Below are 22,206 nucleotides of genomic sequence, written 5' to 3' on the forward strand. Positions count from 1 at the left end.
AGTAGAACCTTTTAGCATCCTACTGTAGAGCGTTCTATCGGTAAGTACTTACCATGTTAGTTCTTTCATAAATACAAATAAAAACGAATCTGTTTCTTCTCGGCGAGCCGATTAAAATTATACCAATAGTGTCAGTGCTTTCATTATAAGATTTCAGAAAACATGCTTTTCCTTAAAGTGTCAGCTTTCAATGCACACACAACAACTGGTTCATCCTATCCGCTTCCTGTTCCAGTTCTCTGACAACTTCGGAATAGTAGTGAAAACCTAAACCTACGACACAGAACTTTCAACACACACTCGCTATCCGCTCCATCTCTCTCTCTCTCTTTCTCACGCAAACACACGCACACTCTCTCTCTTTTTCCTACACTCTCTTTATGTCTTTGTGAAATTGGTTCTCAAAAGGATGGCCTTATCGTAGAGGATGATCAAAGGATCTTAAAGGATGATTTAGTTTACTCTCACACGCAGTAGAAAAACATGTCGAACGTCGTCCCATATCTGCGTTCTACTCAAGCGCGGATCGAGATGGCCTACGCACTTGTTTGGTTTATAAAATGGACCCCTGCGGTTGCGGTCACCTAGGAATCAGTGATCATGAGCTTATTTGGGTGTGAGTAGGTATGCTGCTTCTAATCCTAATGTAACTACCCACTACTGCTGTGAGTGTCTCGGTTTGCTCTGGCGCTGCTCTATAACATTGATCAGGGTGTAAATCTAACGAATGGAGAAGCTTTAAAATGTACCCATTCAGGAATGCGCTTCGAATCATGCCATACCGCCGTGTGGCGGCTGTTGGGTTGGTCTACGTTAGGGGGTGTAAAAGTATGCAGCAAACACAAGAAACCTTCTTCTTTCAATGCAGTGCCACACTAATAGCCACACTCAACACGACTGCTAATTTCTGATCGCAATGTGACACCAATGGGCGCAGTGGGTTAGAATACGTGTAGCAAATAGAACCTTAAACTAGCATCCTCTTGCACTCTGTGACAATATTTCACCTGGCATTACTTCACGAAGAAAACGTCATTGAAGGATCTGGTGTCCCTTTGTATCTTAAGCTATGTCTTGCTTTCGCGTTCGCTCCTTACAACTAGCATCGCCTTACGATGGTTCGCACTCCATTCAGCGAAACAATAGGGATACGTATTGCTCACTGATCTCCTCCATCGATTCGAACGCCGTGCTCTCGTCCTAGCCCGATCGTGAATCCCCATTCATGGTCTTCCTTGCGTTCTTCCTTAGTCACACTAATCCACCTCATCGTCCTCGCCGGCGTTGCCGATTGGCTCACCGCCGTTGTAGCACTCGTTAGGGGCCGTTGCCGCACCGGGAAGGTCGTCTGTGACGCCGCAGGTGTCGGTCAACAAGCGCGCTTCGGTGGCTGATGCTTCCAGCGCCGGTTAGCTGGAGTTATTCCCACCGGTCGCTATTTCCGTGCACTTGTTGGCCGCCAGCTGCTGCAGCAGGCTAATACTGTTCTCGTGAGTCGTCTTACCGACGGCCCCCTTGCCTCGTCCGTCGCCAACGTCTTCGGCATCCTCCTCATCTTCCAGCAGAGCCGTTTTGCTGCTGGTGGTTACTACCTTGGGCGAATGTTGCTGCCGGTTGTACTCGTTGTTGAGTGCAGCCTGTATCGGTTGGAAGGTGTTTTCTTCGCCCGAAGCCGCGACCCGCCCGCCTCCGACTCCACCGCTCAAGTGATCCGGCGACGAGGAGGTCGACGACGTGGAACGTTGAACGTTCTGTAGTGCCGCTCGGAGCGAGTTTTCCAGCAGCGAGTCAATGTTGGCGCGTGTCTGCGGTACGAACGTCGTCCACTCGTTGGTGGCCGGATCCAGGTATTCGACCGTGCTGAGGAACGTTTTGCCCGAAAACCCTCCGATCGCGTACAGTCGATTCTGGACGACGGCGACCGACACGTTCGAGCGGGGCGAGGTGAGATTGGGGCCGGCAATCCAGCACTTGCTGTCCTCGTCGTAGCACTCGGTTGAGTTGAGCGAATGCGTTCCATCGCTACCACCGACGGCGTACAGTTTGCCGTTAAACTCTGCCAATCCACAGCCACGTCTGATTTAGCAAAAGAAAAAAAAGCCTGTTAATTTATCGGAACTACTCTCGGGAAACAATAGATTCGTTACCTCGCTGTCAACAGTGACGACGCATAAGTCCACTGGTTTACTTCCGGATCGTATACTTCCACCGAGCCGAGACAGTTCCAAGCGTCACTACCGCCAACGACCCACAGCCGACCGCCGAACGCTGTCACACCCGCCTGATACCGTCCCGTGTTCAGCATGGCAATCGACGTCCAGCGGTTCTCCTCGGGCCGCAGCACATCGCACTGTTTGATGCCGCTCTGCCCATTCCAGCCACCGATGCAGTAGATCTGTCCCTGCAGTGCGCACACTCCCGCGTTGCTCCTGGCCAGAGGTAGTTTGCACATCTTTTTCCACTTCTTGTCCTGCCTCGACAGACACTCGACCGAATCCAGCTCGGTGGTTCCATTGCAACCACCAACGGCGTACACGGTTCCATCGATAACGGCAATCTGAACGCGTCCGCGAGCTTCACCCATGTTGTTCTGCTGCGTCCAGCAGTTTGTCTCCGGACAGTACACTTCGACCGACCGGAGGCATTCCGCACGGTCGTACCCGCCACAGACGAGCAGCTTTCCACCGAATTCGGCCACCCCGAGCCCGCATTTCGGCCCGGACATGGTTGCCACCTCGCAGAACAGCTCCGGCTGCTGACCCTCGTCGAGATCTTCGTCCCGGCTCACGCTCGTACTCATGACATCCGGCGTGTTGATCGGGGACGGTGTCGTCGGTATATTGAGACGCAACTGGATCGACAACCGTGTCAAATTACCGTTCAGCGTAACGAGTGCCACGTAGGAATGATCTACAAAGGGGCGCGAAAAGAGACTCATTGAGAAAAGGATCCCCGGACAGAGCGGGTGGCGAACAGCACTCACCCGACAGCTTGCTGCACCCGATCAAGTTCCAGTCCATTTCCATCGTCGCCTGATCGTTGGCCTCCACCCGTTCGCCGATATCGCGGCTATAGAGTATCATTCGCGGACGGCCCGGTGTCTTGAGTGCTTTACGGTGCTTCTTATTGCTGGGACACTTCAGCACCAGCCGCTTGTAGTCCTGCACGAGATCACTTTCCGACTCCTGGCCCGGCGGCAGATCGGCACAGTCCTGCAGCGTGTTGTCCAGCGCCAGATACAGCATGTGGGAACGTTCCAGCAGTGAAGAGACCTGCGTCAAGCGGAAGGTTAATAAGGAATGTAACCGCCAAGTCTCTGCTTTCACAGTCCAGCGAACCTACCGAAACATCTTCCTCCACGATCTGTCGCCGGATCCAGCCAATTACGAGCCGACCGAGCGACGATTCCGCCACGAGCGACATCTCTTGACGGGTCTGGTACAGCACCTCGATCAACACGCAAGGCAGCTGCAGGAAGCCTGCCGTCTCGGACACGAGATGAAAGTGTTTCGCAATGTAACCGTCCACCTCCTGCACGAAGCGCCGGTTGCGCTCGATGCCGGGCAGCGAACGCGTCTCGATACAGATTTCCGGCTCCAGTTCGCCCACCAGATGGCGGGCGCACTCCGTCACCACACTGTCGATCTTCAGCTGCCAGGCAGCGAGATAGACATCGCGGATCTATAGAGAAGATGGCCACGTAACAGTTCCGTGTCGTTTGTTTTGCGCGGGAGAATGTGTTTTGGGCATTGGCCGAGAGCTGTGTGAGCAAGTCTGTGATTCTGAGAGTTACGGAAGTTAGCCGTTCGGCAGCCGAGTCAAACAAAACTGCCCTCAGGGCGACATTACTTTCACATCCACACCTTTTTCTGGCCTGGTGCCTCCTGAAGGAGGACGCTCGCTCGCTCGCTCGCTCGCTCGTTCCAGTTGGCTGTTGTTGTTGCAGCGTCAACAGGGTGGTCAGCACTCAACAACATCAGCGCTCCCAAACGTCTCCCAAACGCCCCCCGCGGGCTGGCCACAGAGTGCCAATTGCAAACGGGGAATGCTTGCTCTAAATGCTCGGCTTTGCGCCTTCCTCGAGCATTCCGGTACGATCGGTTCATTCGCGCGCACGGGACGCAACCTATGGGCTTGTCTTAAATGCGGTTCGTGCGCATTTTACCACTCACCATCTCATCTGGCACTTCCAGTGATCCGGTGTAGGCGTACTCGACCAGAAACTTCAGGCCGTGCTTCGTGACGAGCCCGTTCAGCCGGTAGCACGCCAGCTTGCCATCGCTGGCCGCCGTAGCACCGTTCAGGGTGCCCTGTGAACGCAAGGAACGAAATGTGGAGTGATTAGAGCCGTTTACTCCTTTGCACGATGGTTCGGTCGTTTCCGGTTGGTCTCCGGGTGACCGGGCACTTACTGCGTCCGTGCTGAACAGTTCCATCAGGTGCGGCGAAATACAGGCCAGCACGTTCCGATGGGCGTGAATCTCCGTGTTGTCGACCTGCAACGGTAGAGCGCAATTGCAATTAAGCTCACTGAGGTACCGGGAGCCCCAGAGGGGGTACAACGTTCCGGTCACCACTCACCAACAGGATGACGTCGCAGAAAAGACGATTCTTCCGCATCGTGCTAAGACTTAGCAGGAAGTTGGATTTCATGCCGTCGTCCGTAAACTTCAGGTAACCGCAACTCTCCATGGCATCATCTGCGAAGGGGGAAAAAACAGGGCACAAAATTTAAATTGTATTCAATTCATTACATAATATCATTTACGTTTGCCAATTGTTATCTACAGCTTTGCGTTTATTTATCACTTCTGAAGAATTCTTTATCGAGAACGGAAATGGAAAAATCGTGACTCATCTTCTAGTGCGGGGCTCTCAAGCCAATCTCAAGCCGGCTTACACATTGATTGCGAAGTTTCAGAGTGATATACTTCAGCTCCTTGCCTTATCTACGGCACGATAACGATGCAGATAAATTTGCATTTGAAAAAATGGCGCGCCATGAGTAACGCTGTGAGGTCTACTGTAAGATCACGTGTTGTTTTGGGGCTAAACAGACGTAAAATGTATATTTATGAGACTGTTTATTTCCATACTCAACCCTAAAAAGCACACCTGCACCAAGCTACACAGCACGTGGTCAGTGTGGTGCTCTAACGCGGTGATCATTCCAGACCCAGCGTTTCCAGAAACACGTGAATGGCCGCGTGTGCAGTTCACGATCCCTCACGCGAGGCTTTAAAAAAAAGTCTCGTCTCTAGATCATCTTGGAGCTACGATTGGTGTTGAAAGTAACAAAATAAAACATCTTCCAGAAGCAAACAACAATCCAAACCACAGTTGCTTCGTGAAATGCACTACGCAATAGCGTTGTCTTCGCTGCGTTTCGCTCGATCGACAGTTGACCTCGAAAATTTCGGATTTTTACGAGTTTGGTGGCCTCTACTTTGCGTTACCACATTATGCTTCCTTCTTCCGCTCCACAAGCGCCAGGAAGGAAGGCCACTCAACGCCATGTTTACTTCCACAAAACAACACGGCCCCGGGACGGACGGACGGCGGTTAAAAAAACCAACTCGACTCAAATCAAAACAAAACACGCCCCAGAGGGTTTCGTGGTAAAGATAAATGGTTTGGTGCGCCTTCCGCGGCCCGCAAAAGTATCTGACCCACGTTACCAACCCGCCACGGGGGCACGTGGACCTGACCCGAAAGTGCAATGCAATTTTTCTACCTTAACGCCAACCGATTTAAGATCATTATTCTAAAGCTGACATTTGCACGATGCAATTGGCGTGCCGTTTTGGTGCCGCTCATTGCCTTTTTTACAACCCTCGAAGGGTCCGGGGACAGGTGCCAGCTTGTAGGACCGACAAACCAGAGCGGGAAAGTGTTTTTTCGGTGTCCCAAAACAAACCGATTAGATAACATGCACCCCGCCCCCGGGTTGAAATAGATAGCAAGGGGCGCAGATAGGGCCGTGAGGTCCCTTCGGTAGTTATCGATTAAACAACTCGCTCGGGAGGGCCAAACGAAATTCGCCAAACGCGCTTCGATCGTGCGATTTTTGTAGGAGCAATTCCGCTTCGTATTGATTGTGTTTTTCTGCTTCACTTTTTGTTACCCCTTTTCGAAGGACTTTAAACTAAAAGTTATGCCGCCGAACGAACGGAACGGATGATGGATTCTTACGGCAACTTAATGGAAGTTTCACGTCGACCGGCTGTTTGGCGGGGGTTTTAGCTTTTGCGTGACCGTGATAATCATAATGCACGAACGCTCAAACTATTCCTCACCCGCCCTGTGCACCGTTTGTGTAAACATTGGGCTCAATTTATTTTCCCAATTAAGCGGCGATGGACATTTTAAAGTATACAAGAACTTTTTCTACAGTCGGTTGTCTGTATTGTTTGCTTATCCGCCGGCGTCGTCCTTGAGCAGTTCGATTGAAACTTGATGACTTCACCGTACCTCGCTCGACTTCTCATGGGAAGCTTGGGCTTGGATTGGTACTTTCCCGAACTGCGACGCGCCGTATCACTTAAATGACCTGACCAATCTTGATACCGAATTGAACCAAAAAAAGGTGGTACAGTCACAGTGGTAATCAGTTGAACAACAAGTCCACAATTGACCAATCATGCACCGACAAACGAGGCACAACTCATTCAGCACCGCGGATCACATTTCTTCCGGAGAGCCTCTTATCAAGCGCTCCAGAAGGATGGCCCACCTTCGAGATGATGAGACGTCAAGTGACGAAAGCGTCACGCGGAAGTCACGTTCCCGTGACACCGTGACGGCTACCGGCTAGCCGGAGAGCATTACAGTTGACACAGATAGTGTTGGCTGGTGCCGGTGGTAAAACCATAAATCGTACCCATAAAGTGTAGACATTGATGACACGCGGATCCGAGGACCATGTTTGACACATGTTTGTGCCTGGCGCCGAACCGATAAGTGTTTCTGCGAACCGTCGTAGAATAAAAAATGAAATTTGAACGATTGCGCAACTCAATTAAAATGTGAAGCGGTTGAGGAACTTCCGCGATGCTGCAGTGCAACGCAACGGACACTTTTTCTTCTTTCCGATGTCATCCAAATGTGCAATCTTACCGAAGCTATAATTATCCCACCGTTAGACTACCGTCCTGTTCGGCCTACCGCACAAGTCATTAGTCATGCCCGTACGCACTTGCGTTCTGCACGGGGCTCAGAACATAACGCTCTGAGTGTGTGTGGCTTGGTTCAGCAGATGCACTTGCACCGGTGCACCGCAGCAGACGGCACAGCGTACAGCAGCATCGGCGTGATCTGCCTTCGGTCGTTGAACTCACGAATGGACTTTTTCACTCCTCAAGCTGCCCCAAATTCGCGAAAAACGTGTTACGAAAACCGAGTATTTTTTCCCAGCCCGCGGACGGCTGCCACCAATTTTTGGGGCCATCCGCTGTCCTTTTGGCAACCGCGCATTCTGGTGTAACATTTTATGTTCCTTCTTCTTTACTGTGTTTTTTTCTCTATTGCATTTCAACAATCGCTTGACAGGGTGCAGACGTCCCGCGCCAAAAACAGTGTCCCGTTCGGCAGACCGTCAATCTGTCGGCCGATTGGAACGATGCCAAACCTGCCGCCGCCTGAGGGAGGCCACACGCTAGAACGAAATGACGGATGAGAACACGATTTCAGTGACAATTCAAAATGAAAAATTTCAAAATCATCACCGCGGCACGTCCAACCGATGCGGTGACGATTTACTGCTCCGTTTAGTGGTTTAGTTTATTGAGCACTAGCTGATCCCGGCGCGCGTTGCCACGCCTCATTTCATCCTCATTTCTCGCTTATCCGTCGTTTCAAAGGATTTCCTGGTGACGTATCCGATCAGCTTACCTTTGCATTTCCCGTTACTCCTACTTTTCAGACGATCGGGCTTCCCGGTGACGCATATGTTTAGTTTCCCTTTCCGTGTTCCGTTACTCTATTCCAAATGGTAGGGCTTCCCGGTAATGTATCCGATTGGCTTTCCTTCCCGTTGCCCGTTGGATACATGGCAAAACTCGCACCAGCTAAATTTGACTCAAATTGTTTAAACACTTTTCGAATTTTGCTTAAATTTACCCAAATTTTGTATGGGAGCCACCATTTGGAAAGTGGCGAGGGGTTTCAAACATTCACCAGAACATTTCCCCTTCCCAAAAACTCCCACCTGCAGAATTTGGTTCGATTTTCTCGAAAACAACCCGAATTATGCTGAATGTTATGTTACGTTTGTATGGGAGCCCCCCAGTCCGTTGCTATCTCTCTCTCTCCCTCCCTCCCTCTCTCTCTCTCTCTCTCTCTCTCTCTCTCTCTATCTCTCTTTTTCCTCTCTCTCTATCTTTCTCTCTCTCTCTCTTTTTCTGTATCTCTCTCTCTCTCTCTATCTATCTATCTATCTCTCTCTTTCTCTCTCTCTCTTTCTGTATCTCTCTCTCTCTATCTATCTATCTATCTCTCTCTCTCTCTCTCTCTCTTTGTCTCTTTCTCTTTTTCTCTCTCTCTCTTTCTCTCTCTCTCTTTCTCCCTCTCCCTCCCCCCTCTCTCTCTATCTATCTCGCGCTCCCTCTCTCTCACTCTCTCTCACTCCCTCTCTATCTCTCCCTCTCTATCTCTCCCTCTCTATCTCTCTCTTCCTCTCTTTCTCACCTTCTTTAAAAATTAAACGCAAACTACGCAGTTCCCCCCAACATCACACTACTTCAAGAAGGGTGGGTGGAAGAAGGAAGGAAAAGGCTTTTAAGTGAAACCAATCGATTTAGAGACCATCAAAACCTAAGAAACGATACCCATATTGCCCTAGGACGTATTTTAAGGATTGGGGTTGTATGGGGACCCCCCCTTCCCCTCGTCCTGCAAGGACCAAATTTCGTCACATGGTTTCTCAGGTGACCAGCAACCACTGTGCAAGTTTTGATGAAATTCGATCCATAACTTGTGGAGTAATTGATGTTTTTAACAGTTAGTTGTATGGGAGGGCAAAGAAAGAGGGGGGTGAGGGGTTTCTAACCTTGACTATTGCACTCCCCGGCCCCAAAAACCCCTGTATACCAAATTTCGAGTCAATCGGTCCAGTAGTTTCGGAGTCTATAAGGGACATACAGACACAACTTGATTTTTATATATATAGATTGGGGGTTCTATCAAACGACGGATGATAGGTGCCGCGTGTCGCACTAGAAAAAAAGGACAGCTTGTCACTGGGAAGTACTCGTTTTTCTGTGCGTTTTCCGAAAGCGTTAAGACACGAATCGAAGATCCAAATCCAAAAAGAACACGCGCCCGCAGAAAAAACGGTTCCATGGCACGTAATAAATCACGTGGCCGAGCATGTTTATCCGATGTTTCCCATTCAGTTTAACACCATTCTGCCAATGTGTGTGTTTGTTTCGCTTTTTTGCCACTGTAAATTCCGGCCATTCTCTCGGCTCGGCGATCGATGAGTAATTTTATATTCCAGTATTGTAAACAAACACCGGGTTGATTGTTTAATTGGCACCCCAACGGCAAGAACCCAACCAAGATATACTGCACCCCGTGCAATGATCCGCTGACGCACGTGTTGCGCCGTACGTTCGGAGCGAAGGGTTTTGGCGCAAATTTTCCACAGCCTCTGCTGCGTACAACGGGGCCACGTGGGCCGGTTAATTGAATTATTGGGGCCCTTTTTTGCCTGAAGAAACCAGTCGTTAAAATGGCTCCCTAATTGGGCCTTTGGCGGAAAGTTGCAACTGATAATGTCGCGATTGCGCCACTCAGGCACAGGGCTATCTAACGCCGCCATCCGGTACAGCACTCGGTGGTTGGTGCGCTGCAGTTGGAACTGGTTGAATCCGGGGACGAACGAGGGGACTGGACCGGTGTGACGTCGGTGCACCCATAATTACCCCAACACTTGTACCCTTGTTACAAGGTGTCTACACTGATAAAGCCGTGCACCTGCAACAACTTCCATCGGCTGATCCAATAAGGAAAAGACTGCCAAAGACTTCGTGTGTGTTGTTTCTACTCAAAATTTTCGCTTGTCGTGGAACTAGCAATTGTGAACAAACAATTGTCACTTTGTGCACGTTCCGGAAATGCGCCCGACGGCAACACGTGCCATCGCAGGAGGGAGATGAATTATCGTGGGACGACGGCTATCAGAGTTTGTTTAATGAGGGAATATTGAGCGGTGATTTTTCCTTCTTAACGACCATGTAATAATAATAACTTACAGTGACTTTATTGACTCTGGAAAACCCGTTCTTGATTGCCCAACGTTTCCATAAAGCTGAAGCAGACGAAGCTGTCCGTTCACCAAAAATAATGATGACCTATAGACATTCCTTCCACGAGACGCGTGGCTACAAAACAACCCGATAATGGCGCGCTAATGGAGAGCGAAAAGGAAAACATATCTACTTTAGCGGTTCTGGGGAGCGCATGTTTATAAACCTTCTCCACAATCAGTGCTGGCCTCGAACACAACAGCGAACTGGTCGTGGAGACTTCTGGTTTCGGTTAGAAGCCGCCGTCCTCCGCCGAGAGTGTTTACAAACAAACATCTTGCGATCGCCGAAGATTGCGCCTCTCCAGCTGCTGGGAGCTACGAAAAATTTACCAATTAAACGAAAACTGCACGCATTTCCAATTTTCGTGCCCCTCTCGTGTTTCATTTTAGGCCAAATCTCCACCAATCTCGCGCCAAATTACTGTGCCCCAACGGACTGTCGAGTGGACGCTGTTCGCCCGTTTTGACGTCAATAGATAATCTGCGACTGGCCGAACCGTTCGTGTGGAAAGCGTATGCATGCACCGCATTTTCCCGTAATGCAATTAGGGCAAATTGTTGTGTGGCCTTCGAGCGGTGACGCTCCCGCGACACTACCAACCAATTCGCTGAAGGTTATTGGAAAGAAAATGATCATATTCGGCTAATTAGGAGTAGTAACATTTACTTACCACTGTCGTAGGAAACTCGGATGATATTTTTTCGTGTCATTTTGCTTCACACGCAGAAAGGGAGCAGAAAATGTTAATCTCACTCCACGAACCGTCTCAGTAAACGGTATTCTCACTTACGGCTGGCCTTCGAAAACCTTCGACAAACTTAGTAGCCTTTGTCGTATTTGTTTTTGAAGAAACGACACCGATGGACGGAAGATAGAAGCTAATTAAATTGCATAATATCACAACGGTGGCGGGCGACGACGGACGACGACGCGCTTCGTTTCGCTATCACAGATCATCTCAGCAGAAACCCTCAGCGACTTGCATCGATCAGGACGTGGCGTGAGTCGCTTCCCGACCAAACATGGTACCTGAACCGTGAATACACCTTCACCACAACCGGGACCGGATTGCGGTTGTTTTTCACCGACGGGCCAATATCCATTCCTGGAGTTACGGTTCGATGGGGACACACCGTCCAAAGTACGTTCTCTGTTGTTTGTCTATCTCCGAACTGCTGCACGATCAGTAGCCGACTGACAGGCGGGCGCACTGTCGAACCTACTTTTGGCGTTCACCTTGGACACAACAGTCACAGCCATAATCCCGAACGTTGCTACGGGCAACCGCAACGCAAGGATGTCGTACGTCACAAGAACCGTGCTGCCTCTAATGCCGTACGCCTGCCCGCGATTCGGACAACAGATCGGCTCCCGATTTGGACGATTGTTTTGGTCCACCCGCGGTGACACGGCAGACTTCCGCCGGAACAATGTCCTTGCACTGCCTATTTTCGGTCTACTTCAAACGTAGAACGAGTGCGCCGAACCGAAACTCGGCTGATGCCGCTTCCGGAAGATTCGTTCGCGTAACGCCACTGACGCTTGAGCAGAAAAGTAGGCCACACAGCCAGCTACTGCTGTTCTGTTCGGAGGCCACCTATCGACTGACACCGGCTTTCGACACCATTCTCGATTCCCGGCGCTCCTTGAGGAAGTATATCGGAGAACCGCCGGTAATTTGCTGGCCCCCCGTTTGGTGGGGGTAGTAACGCTGTTTGTCGTCCCGTGTGTCGAATACTGTGTTACTGTTACTACGACTCGCGTCACACACGGGGGCCAGTGGTAGTGAGCTTTGAGATGGTTGTGGTTATCAACGAACTAACACACACAGACACAGGGGCTTAAGTGTCTATTGGCATTCGGTTGATTGGAAGCACGTCATCTATTGATTCTTTCACTTCGACTCCGGTGGCAGTGTAGTGCGAACGATACTATCTACCAACAAACACCACCCGAAGGTACTGCCACCGCACACGGATTCCGTGCACACTGGTGCGAGGTCAAGTACACGCGAACCGGGCCACCCGCCACCTCTCGTGCCGTACTACCACGGCCACTGTGGCGGTCTTTTCCCCGGAAGTGGAACTCTTGCCAGAGGTCAAGAAGTTTGACAAGTCTTACGGCGGTGCCGCTCACTAGTCCCGCTCCTAAGTTCTTTAATTGCTTCCATCATGCCATGCCTTTAGCCGCGAGATGCACTTAATCAATTTTCTCACTCGAGTGAAAGGAGCGTGTCCTTGTCAGTCGCTACAGCTCCGAAGCGGATGGTGGCGGCTGGTACCTCTAGGTCCATTTAGCTTTCAAAGTAGAAATTCCCAAGTGACAGAGGTACAATTATCTTCCTTTTACTTTCAATGAGAGGAAGTCATCCATTTTTCTGATTAGATAATTGCTAAACTGACGGTTTTCTATGTAAATGTTGCCCTTTCTCCGTCACTTTTTTGATAAAATATGGTTATAAATTCGATGGGTCAAACTATAACTCATTTGCTTAAAGTGGTCATTAAAGCCTTCACACCGCTACAGTACGTAACTTTTCGACCTTCAGGAGCACTATTCCTCAAGGACGTTATGTATACTCTTCCTGGACTTTGCAAATTCTGCGCCACTGTGCTTAACTTAATTAAGAAACTGCACGTGCTGTGCATTCTTGGTGTTCTTTCCGTCTTTATAATCTTCATATTGTACAGGCCATACGTTTGCGGGAGCCTAGTGGCCATAGTTTTACGTAACGCGACCCAAAGGAATATTGTCGTCCTACATTGAACGGATTCAATGCCTGGCGGTGAACCTGGTTCGCCCAAATCTAGTCGATTTTTTTCGTTTTTCTGAAATTCATGATTATTTTTTTTGAGACGCTTTTCGCATGTCTCGCCACCCAGCGTTTCACGTACCATTGGCAAAACTCCAACGGACACGCAAAATAATGTAGTTTCCATTAGCAAACCTATGCTAGATCGAGCGTTACAGAGCGTGACATAAATGTGGACACAAAGTTAATCGAACCATGCTCCAAATTCGATCCCGCCCGGTAAGTCCACCGTTAAACCCGGTAGATATTGGCGGCAAGTGATAATTTTACTTGTGTGTCGAAAGGAAAATACCAAGAACGAAGGCTTACGGATAAGAAGATTAACACTGCTCAGCAAATCCAGCGAACCGCCAACAGTCGCGCTTTGCGGTGTGAAAATAAAAATACAATTAACAATATATTCGTAAAATCAAATGGACCTTTTCTGGAACAAAGAGAGAAAGAATATGATTCTTTGCGACGAACACAATTGTGCGGCGAAGATGTCGATCACAGCTTGTGACGCGAAGCGACCACGTGGTTCCGTTTTTTTCGCTTGCGTACATTCACGCGCGTTCCAAGAAATGTGCCAAAGGGACTTAAGTGACGAAAACGTTACTTAAGTTACACACCCTTTGCGCATTAAAAGCACTTCCTGCTATCCGTCGTCACCCGATACGCTGTCCGATGGACAGCCGCCGGTCCCCGAGGGTGGATCCCACAGTTGCGTATGTGTCACTGGGTGACATGTTTACACCCTCCCACATGACGCAAATCACGCGCAAAAACGCTCAACGGGAACCACGGAGCGGCTATCTTGAATGATTAGCCAAGTCTCGCTTCTCGGGCCTCTAACTTGGCGTGCGGTGAGAAGAAAGATACGCAACTCACTAGATCATCATGAATCAGAGACAGACAGGGAGCGAAGACCGCGCAATCAATGGGTCCCCAAGGACGCTACAATGTGCTGTTCCGAAAAGGATAACGAACACATCCCCAGCGTTGATGAGGCTCTGGGTCGCCTGATCTGTAACTGTTACTTGACGGAAATGGCTAGATTGGTTGATTAAAGCGGAGCGTTGGGTGTAGAATTAGGTCAACGCAATGGACCATGATTAGTTGCGAGTTGAGAGTTCACACAAAACGGCAAAAGGCTTGAGTAACGTGTATAGAAACGTAACTGTTGATTACAAATGGGAAACATCATCATTTGATGATGCCCGACTCAAATGTGACTTGAAGTCTACGAAACCGACACCGTGTGCCATCTATTTTTACCAGTTCAAACTAGCCAACTTATGTTTGACCCACAAACTATGAATAGCATTCCTTGGAATGCTTTGCTACGAACTCAGCTGTTAGACCCAGATAGTATTTTACCTAAAGGATACAAGCTATCTAAATAAACAGAATATCACAAAACGAAGCCAATCTCACACGAGATTTGGGTTTTGAATCGTTGGCCATTGGGTGGACGATGCATACTAGGTTAAGCAAAATTGCTAGAACCAGTCGGCGGCCCGATATCGCCTGGTGCTCGCCAGTTCGTGTCTGGTCCTGTCGCAGTCAGTTACAACTGATTCCGTCATCATCTCGACGGTTCTGGCTCAACGGGCTCGCAAATGGAGCAAGAAAGGCCCATTTAGCAGGAATTTTCTACTACTTTTCCTGCCTCACGTGAGCCAGTGTGTTCAGCGAGTGTTAAAAACTGTGGCGGATGACAATAGGTAAGCAAATTTTTGACCGCGGACACAAGAAAGGTGATCAGTCAGCGAACAGATCGGGGAACACATTGTTGAAATATAGCTTCTTTTTTATGTGTCTTCTTCCCCGCCACCCTGTCTGTCTTTCTCTCTTCATCGTGTTTCCGGACCCCTGAACATTGCCAACGCATTGTGGGTGATGGATGGGTGTGGCACAATTGTTGAAATCCTCCGCCGGCGGATGTTCGTTCATCTTAGCAACTAATCTCAGCCGTCTTCCTTTTTTTGGGAGCGGTCGACAGAAGGAAACCCGTATTTTTAGTCGGTCGATGTTTTAAGTTATAAGGTATGTTCTCGCCCGTCGGGCGCCAGATTGAAGCAGATAAATGATTACAACAATTCAAGGCTTGACCGCTGCGCTCAAGGTTAATCTGAACGGGCTCGGAAGGACAGAGAAGCGCTATCATCGGGATGATGTAATTGGCTTGCGGATGCTACACTTTACTCGATCGTCGTCTCCCAGAGAAGATGGCAGAGAGTAGCTAGGTTTGCGCATTTATAACCCTTCACATTACGGTTTCACTGACAATATGACAAGCACGCGATCAATCATAAAATGGTCCGTTAAATACATTTGTTAAACAAACGTAGGTTCATTGCAAACATAAACAGTTACACCCAACGCACCGTAAATGTCCATCAATCGGACCTTGTAGCTTCCTACTTCAAAAGAATGAATTTTTGTAGCTGAGCCGTCGTCCTGTGTGTCATGAGTCAGCAACAGTCAGTGACACATGTCGATGGCGTAGAAACGAGCCCCTAGTACAACCCCGCGCCAATTTGTACAACAAATAAACATTTCCAACTGGCCTGATTGACCGACCAGCGCTGCCCTGGCGCCATTGCCGTAATTTTTGGGGCAAAGGTTCTGTGCTGTCCCGCATTTGGTCGGCTGTTTTGGGGCTCTTTCTTGTGTCCGGAAAGCATGGTTGTCACTTTCCCAAGTCACCCAAGGTTAAAATAAACGTTCAGTGAACAAAAAAGGGTCTTACGATGAGTGGCCAGTCTACTAAAAATACTGCAAGCACGCCGTCGTACGACAGCTATTCTCGCGACTCGTCCCCCGTAACGCCAAACGTTTCGTCCAAAGATAGCTCTTATCTTGGACCTGTTACCCGCCAAAAATGGGTCCGCTCTCGGGGCGTGGGATCGAGTAGCGCATACCGCTAGGGCGATGGTGTTCGCGCCTCGATCAGAGTTCGATCTTCGAAAAGAGAGCGATTGAGAACAACAACAACCTTCCGTCGTTCAACAATGGATGCTGCAAATAGAAAGTGCACGTGCGCTGTGAGTTGTTGTTCCGTTCGTTCGCGACCACGATCGATCGATCGGCTTCCGGTTTGCTGCGCAATCGATGCAAACACACCGGCAACTACTACGATCGGAGGACGTGCACAGAAAACTGCTTTCCGCGAATCGAAACCTTTAGGGGATGGCGCTTGCGAGGTACCCGCAAGCGCGGGACGGCAAAACAACCCACTGCGCCCCGATAGTGGCGATCGAGCGCACGAGGAAGCAGTTTAGTGACGCAAGAGCACAGACGGTTGAAGGTTACGAAAGTAAAATCGTTGACACACCTCCAAACGCGTCACCAAAGGACGGCCCAATGTGGATACGCAAAGAACGCAGTGTCTTGGCGACTACGTCTGAAGGCGCACCATGTGGTTTAGAACAAAATTCACCACTAGACACTTCAAGGACTAATACATTAACGACGTGTTCGACACTTACCGCCAATGGAGCACTCGACCCGGGGACGCATTCTTCGGGGAATCGGCGAAATTCCGTTGACCGAGGACGTTTTGGAGGAGTGATTCGCGACGTTCGGTGCGTTCGGCGACCGTAGGGAGTAAGGATCGTATGTACCGGATAGATGACCGCTGAAAGTGATTGAAGGTAAAGAGAAAGATTTAAAACATCCCGCTGAACATGAGAAACTTTTTCGAACCGCCCATTGAAACTCATTTTGATTCTAAATTATCGGAAACAAATATTTGAAAAATTGCAATACGTTCTTTAAGCAAACGAAAAATTTTCTCAATAAAAGTAAAGCATTAGTCACGGAACTACACCTATATGAAAATCTCCCCTCGGCTTCTAGTTTTTTTGAATCGCACCTAGCAGCGATTACTTCCGGAAAGATATTTGGCTAACCAACTAGAGAGCAAAAGCAAAAGCAATAAGAAGCCCAACCGTGGTCGGCGGCCATGGTCACATGAGACCACAGCTTCTTGTTTGCGACCACATGCGCAACAAGCGAACGCCATTTCGAGAGTGGTTCAAATTTGTAAACCAAACCCAACGTGACATGGATAAACGAAACAGTTTATTGACCAACCTGAGGGGTGCTAATTCTATCACTTCATCATCACTCTTCTCTGATCTGGAAATCAAATTGACTCCACGCGGAAAAATAAAATATTTGCCTCAATGGCGAACACAGCAGGCCTTTTGGGCGATTGTTGTGCCATCGGTAGACATCTTCAACGGTCGGGACGTCAATGCCCGTTATGCCAACAGTACTAGAACCATCTTCAACCGTGGCCGCCAGGTTGTTTGATTCCCGTGACCCACAGCGCCAATGAAACCCGATGACTAATAACCCTCCGTTGCGTCACCATATGCTTATTCGGACTGTATGAATGAAGCTTCTTTCTTCCTTTCAAGTTGCTGCTTTGCATGAACAGTTCTTCCTTCAGCAACCTCCATTTAATGAAACTGCCATGACTTCCTGTCGTCAGTGTCTACGTGTTCGTATCATCTAACCATTTCTGTGCCAATCGGAACCACTGTAGCTCGGCTAATTTCAGGTAGCAGTACCGCATGATGCCTGCAGCGAGTTGCTCCAGTTTGACTCCGTAAAATAGGTCGGTCAAACAAACAGAAATCAGCAACAGCCCTGACGACGTCGCATTTGAGCCCTGCTTCCTTTTCATGGAATAAAAAGTGCATTACCATCAGCAAGAATGATGCGAAAAGAAGTTGAAAGAATCTGGTGGTTCACGGGACGTGAAGAAGGCCAAACATAACTGTTTTTTGTTGCTTGAAAATAACCACCATGTTGCAGCGTAAAATGTTGTACCACGAATCAATCGATCCTCACACCTGTATAATGGTGTGGGATTTAGCAGAAGCTCAAAGTATTGATCCCGCCGTCGTTGTGTAACTTTGTACATCCTGACAAAAACGAAGCTCCAACCTACGTGTCTCTCTGTCGTGCTTTACATCTTTCTCTGTGTCCCAGGACAAGGAACGTCACGGTGTGCGCTGAAAACCCATGCTTATGCTTGCCTTAAATCCATTTCCAGCGGATGTCTGATGCTGCGGGACGGTGTTTTGTTGGAGCAAAACAATCAATGATGTACTATAATATACATTTAGCCATCGAGGGTGTGATCCAAAAGGTTCGTCCACAGTACTCAACGCGATTGTTACATTCAAGTTACACACACACTTTCTTTACAGCTTCACAGAAAGCCAAGACGCGTAGAATGGGAGCGAACTGAGTTTTATTGAATGGATTTTGAGTGAATACCATTGAGCATACTGTTATAGCTCCACGACGCAAAATATTAGCCACCGTGCAGCCATGCGAAGGCTCGTAGGTTCCGTAAGAACAGGGAGTGTTTCCAAGTGCCGTCTAGTGCCTTTTTCACACACTTTTCTTGCTCGCCGTTCATTCATTCGCTTTCACTATTTGTGCCACCAATGTCACGTAGGCAACCAGGCGGCTCCACCAGCGAAAGGACTCGGGGCCTCTAACTGCACACACTATAACCACACTAGCACCTGAAAACGCACAACGGGCAGCAGTCTGGCTTGCCAGTAATTTGACACAAATAGCCAGACGGGTGGTTTACTAAACGAGGAATTTTTCTAGACTCGAGGCACGCCAGGCACAGGTCGTGAGAAGTGCACACGAGAGACAACCCGAAAATGAGTGCAAACCGTATAGTGCTCGGGTGTCGGGTGTGAAGGAAAAAACAGATTTTCTCTCCGAGGAAAATTTCGTGAGTAAAATGAAGCACGAACGAGCGATACTGTGTGTTACAGTGAACCGTGGCGAGAGAACTCTGCAACGCGACTGGTCGCTCGATACTGTGGGTTCCTTTCTTTTTGTCGAGCAACACATTCTTTTATTGCTCAAATACACCCCGATACGAGCGAGAACAAGGTCCGATCGTTGAGCTGAGCATCTAAAAACATCCCTCCCAATGGGAAGGGCTTGTACTACATGGTACTATGGGTTATTGTGAATTTTATCAATTACAAACGAAACGCCTTCGAGAGCATATATCGTATGAAGCAATTCGGTTTTGGGTTTAGCTTCTACTTTCCTCTTTTATCAATTTGTAGCAAGTACAAACTGCCGCGAAAACTTACACTGCCAGGATTTGTCTTTGTAATCATCAACCCACATCGAACAGGAAAATCGATCAGAAGCAAGGACAAACAATTACACTTTCATTTGGCCGAAAAAGAGAGAAATAAACAGAGAGGCAGTCCACGCACGAAGAGCAAAAACGCGAGCAGAGCATTGTTTATTTCACACCGAGAGCGTAAGGATCACACTTTCGCTTACAAAACATCCGGCTATGCTGATTGAGACTATCGCTCTTTTGCAGCAGTTTGAAGGGAAGTAAACTAATCTTTTTTTAAGGAATTGAACTACAGAAAAGAGAATCATCGACTTTGGAAGAGAAAAGATGATTACTATTATTAGAGATCGATTTTTTATACTTTTGAGAGCAACGTGAAGATGATTCCAGCTCACTGTCTAGTGGCTAGATTTGGTCTGCCAGCAAATTACTGCCATCATTCATCGATTACTTTGGCGCGCATAATTCGCATAATCTGTTTGAGGTATCACCATGCGTAACAATGGTCGTGACTTATGGAAACTGGCAAAATGATGAATATGTATGACAGGACTAAAAGTTCCAGAATATCAAATGCATAAAAATGGGTGCGAAAGATTTTCGCGTCTTCGTATTAAGAACTATTTGAAAACGAACTGAACAGCTGCAGGATCTGACCCGCTACCGCAGAGGACAGATAAAAAGCATCACAAACTCATCTTAGCGTACGATTTATGGTTTCGGAAGAAAGTTCGAAGGTTGATCTGTAGGCAAGCAGCATGCGTGAAAAACCATATTCGATCGAATCCCACACGAAGCAAGTTGAAAGCGAGAGGGAGACAGAGAGAAAGAGAAGGAAAGAAAAAGAAAGAGAAAGGGAGAGAGAAACTAAGAAAGAGAGAGAGAGGCCACTCGATGACATACTTCAAGCCGGTTCCTAAAACATCCATGTCTGTGAAAACCAGAAGATCAGAGGTAAGGCAAAAGAGGATCATAAGGGAGTTCAAACTTGAAGTAAAACAATAATTTATAACACAAACATGAAAAAGATGTTCAAAACTAAGCATTTCTGTAAATAATGCTAACTCTGCATACACCATTACGAGAAACCATTTTCCGTTTCATATTAGGTATGCTCAACGATAAAGTGAAAGCCGGTCGCTGTCGAAACTAGACTCGATCAGCTAAATCTGGAAGATACATGACGAACACCTTTCACTCCGACGAAGATCATCTCAGCAGCCGTCCACCAGATCAGCAAAGAAGCTAGAGTAGCGCAATAAAAGTGTCGGAGGTTTGATTTACGACAGAACAGTTGTAAATTATTATATCGGATCCTTCATGCAATAAATATCAACTGCAAAGGAATCAACGAAGAGGTAACTTTTAGAAATAGCTCAAATGAATGTATGGTGTTAAATTTTAGCTGTACCCCATTTAGGTTATGCTAATTTGCTAAGTATTTATTTTTCGAAGGTTTTGAATATCATAGTTTGTCACCTAGCAACAGAGGCTCTCGGCTTCGCGCGACGTCAACCGTGGGTTCGATGGGGTCAAAAAAGGAAGCAGTGCGTGTGGCGCAGGAGAGAAATGGACCGAACCGGTCTGCGTGTGTTCACACGTTACGTCTTTTCTCAAGGTAGCCCAACTCTCTCTCCCGTAGAATAATGGTAGCCACGTGTTGGAGATGTATGTGTTTGTCTGTAGAACAATAAACAGCTCTCCAGTTGGTGAATCAGCAGTTAATCAAAGCACGCATCGACATCGCCATTGGTTCACATCATATTACGCTTACGAACGCACATCCAAAGTATGGCCGCTGTACGCATTCGTTTATCGTAACCCGTTCCATGCGATAAATATGTGCAAATAATAATAGGGTACAATGCCTAACGCGTGAATTCCGCACAACTCACGCACACACAACCGTTCAAGCCCACAAAACACACACGCGCTCACGTAGATGCTGACAAAAGCGGTAATCTATCAAGGTAGTGTAGAGCCGCCAGACGGACTCAAACGACCTCCACGGGAACGGGGTGTGTGAAACCGAGATGCCCAATTAACCCTGGATCCACGTACCCGTCCATCTTGTCAATCGTTGCTTGGCTTGTTGGCATTTTTATCACTTAATTTTGCAAGCAAAACTCGCCGTACTCGCCATGCTTCTTCTTGATACACAATTGTATCCGGAACATTGATATTCCCTTCCCGATAACCACCTACGTACCTACCTGTTGTTGGAAAAGGTGTGTTGCCGGCGTTGCTTAACGGGACCGTGATGTTGGGCTCCACAATCGTCTCAACGGATAGAAACCAATAGAAAGCCGATAGATGCAATGGAAGCTGCGTGGCTATCGAATGTCACAAGAAATGCAGCATTTTCGAGAATGTTTTAGAACGATTCGGATGCCGGTTCGAGAGGATTCCGCCGGTCCGGGACAAACCACAACGAGTATGCTGCTGTTTTACGATTTTCAAACGGTATCAATAACAGCGTAGACTTTAACGATTTCGGAACTGAAAACTGCAACTGATGCTACTGCAAGAACGAGTGCGTTCAAGTCAGCGCAAAATCCGCCTCCGAAGCGTACGAACACGCGTTCACGAATGGCGTTTGAGAAGGAAGGAAAAAAAAAGATGGAAGAGGCGCTCCCTGAGTTTCTGCCGGCCATGTGTCGTATCATTGCGATACCCGTTTCTTCCTCTATGCTGCGAACACTGCTGCTCGTGTGAATTTGCCCATGTTTTTTTTGTAACACTTGGACATTATTTGATGAGCATAAACCGGTGAATCGGTTTCGAAAGAATCCTGCCAAACGAAATTCACAACACACTGCTTCTATTATATTATTGTAAATTATTATTTCTTTTGTTACATCACGCATCGTATCGAAATTCAAGCTAAACGTTGCGAGTTGCAATAAAACAATAATTTTTTAATCTGTCTGCTCCCCGGCTTGATCGATCGACTGTGTTGGATC

At 48.1% G+C, this 22,206-nt stretch overlaps 1 protein-coding gene across 1 annotated transcript; it reads right to left on the reverse strand.

Moving 5' to 3' along the window:
• Window positions 1-90: 90 nt before the first annotated feature.
• LOC128275081 (influenza virus NS1A-binding protein homolog) lies at window positions 91-18,962 on the reverse strand. The gene is made up of 9 exons (XM_053013463.1): window positions 18,156-18,962; window positions 16,596-16,744; window positions 4,582-4,700; window positions 4,413-4,496; window positions 4,173-4,310; window positions 3,343-3,681; window positions 2,984-3,272; window positions 2,148-2,910; window positions 91-2,076 (listed from the first exon to the last, which is right to left on the reverse strand). The coding sequence occupies exons 1-9, from the start codon at window positions 18,164-18,166 to the stop codon at window positions 1,410-1,412; spliced, it is 2,559 nt and encodes an 852-aa protein (XP_052869423.1). The 5' UTR covers window positions 18,167-18,962; the 3' UTR covers window positions 91-1,409.
• Between the last annotated feature and the right edge of the window lie 3,244 nt (window positions 18,963-22,206).

This window comes from Anopheles cruzii, chromosome 3, assembly GCF_943734635.1.
Source record: "Anopheles cruzii chromosome 3, idAnoCruzAS_RS32_06, whole genome shotgun sequence".
Lineage (NCBI taxonomy): Eukaryota > Metazoa > Arthropoda > Insecta > Diptera > Culicidae > Anopheles > Anopheles cruzii.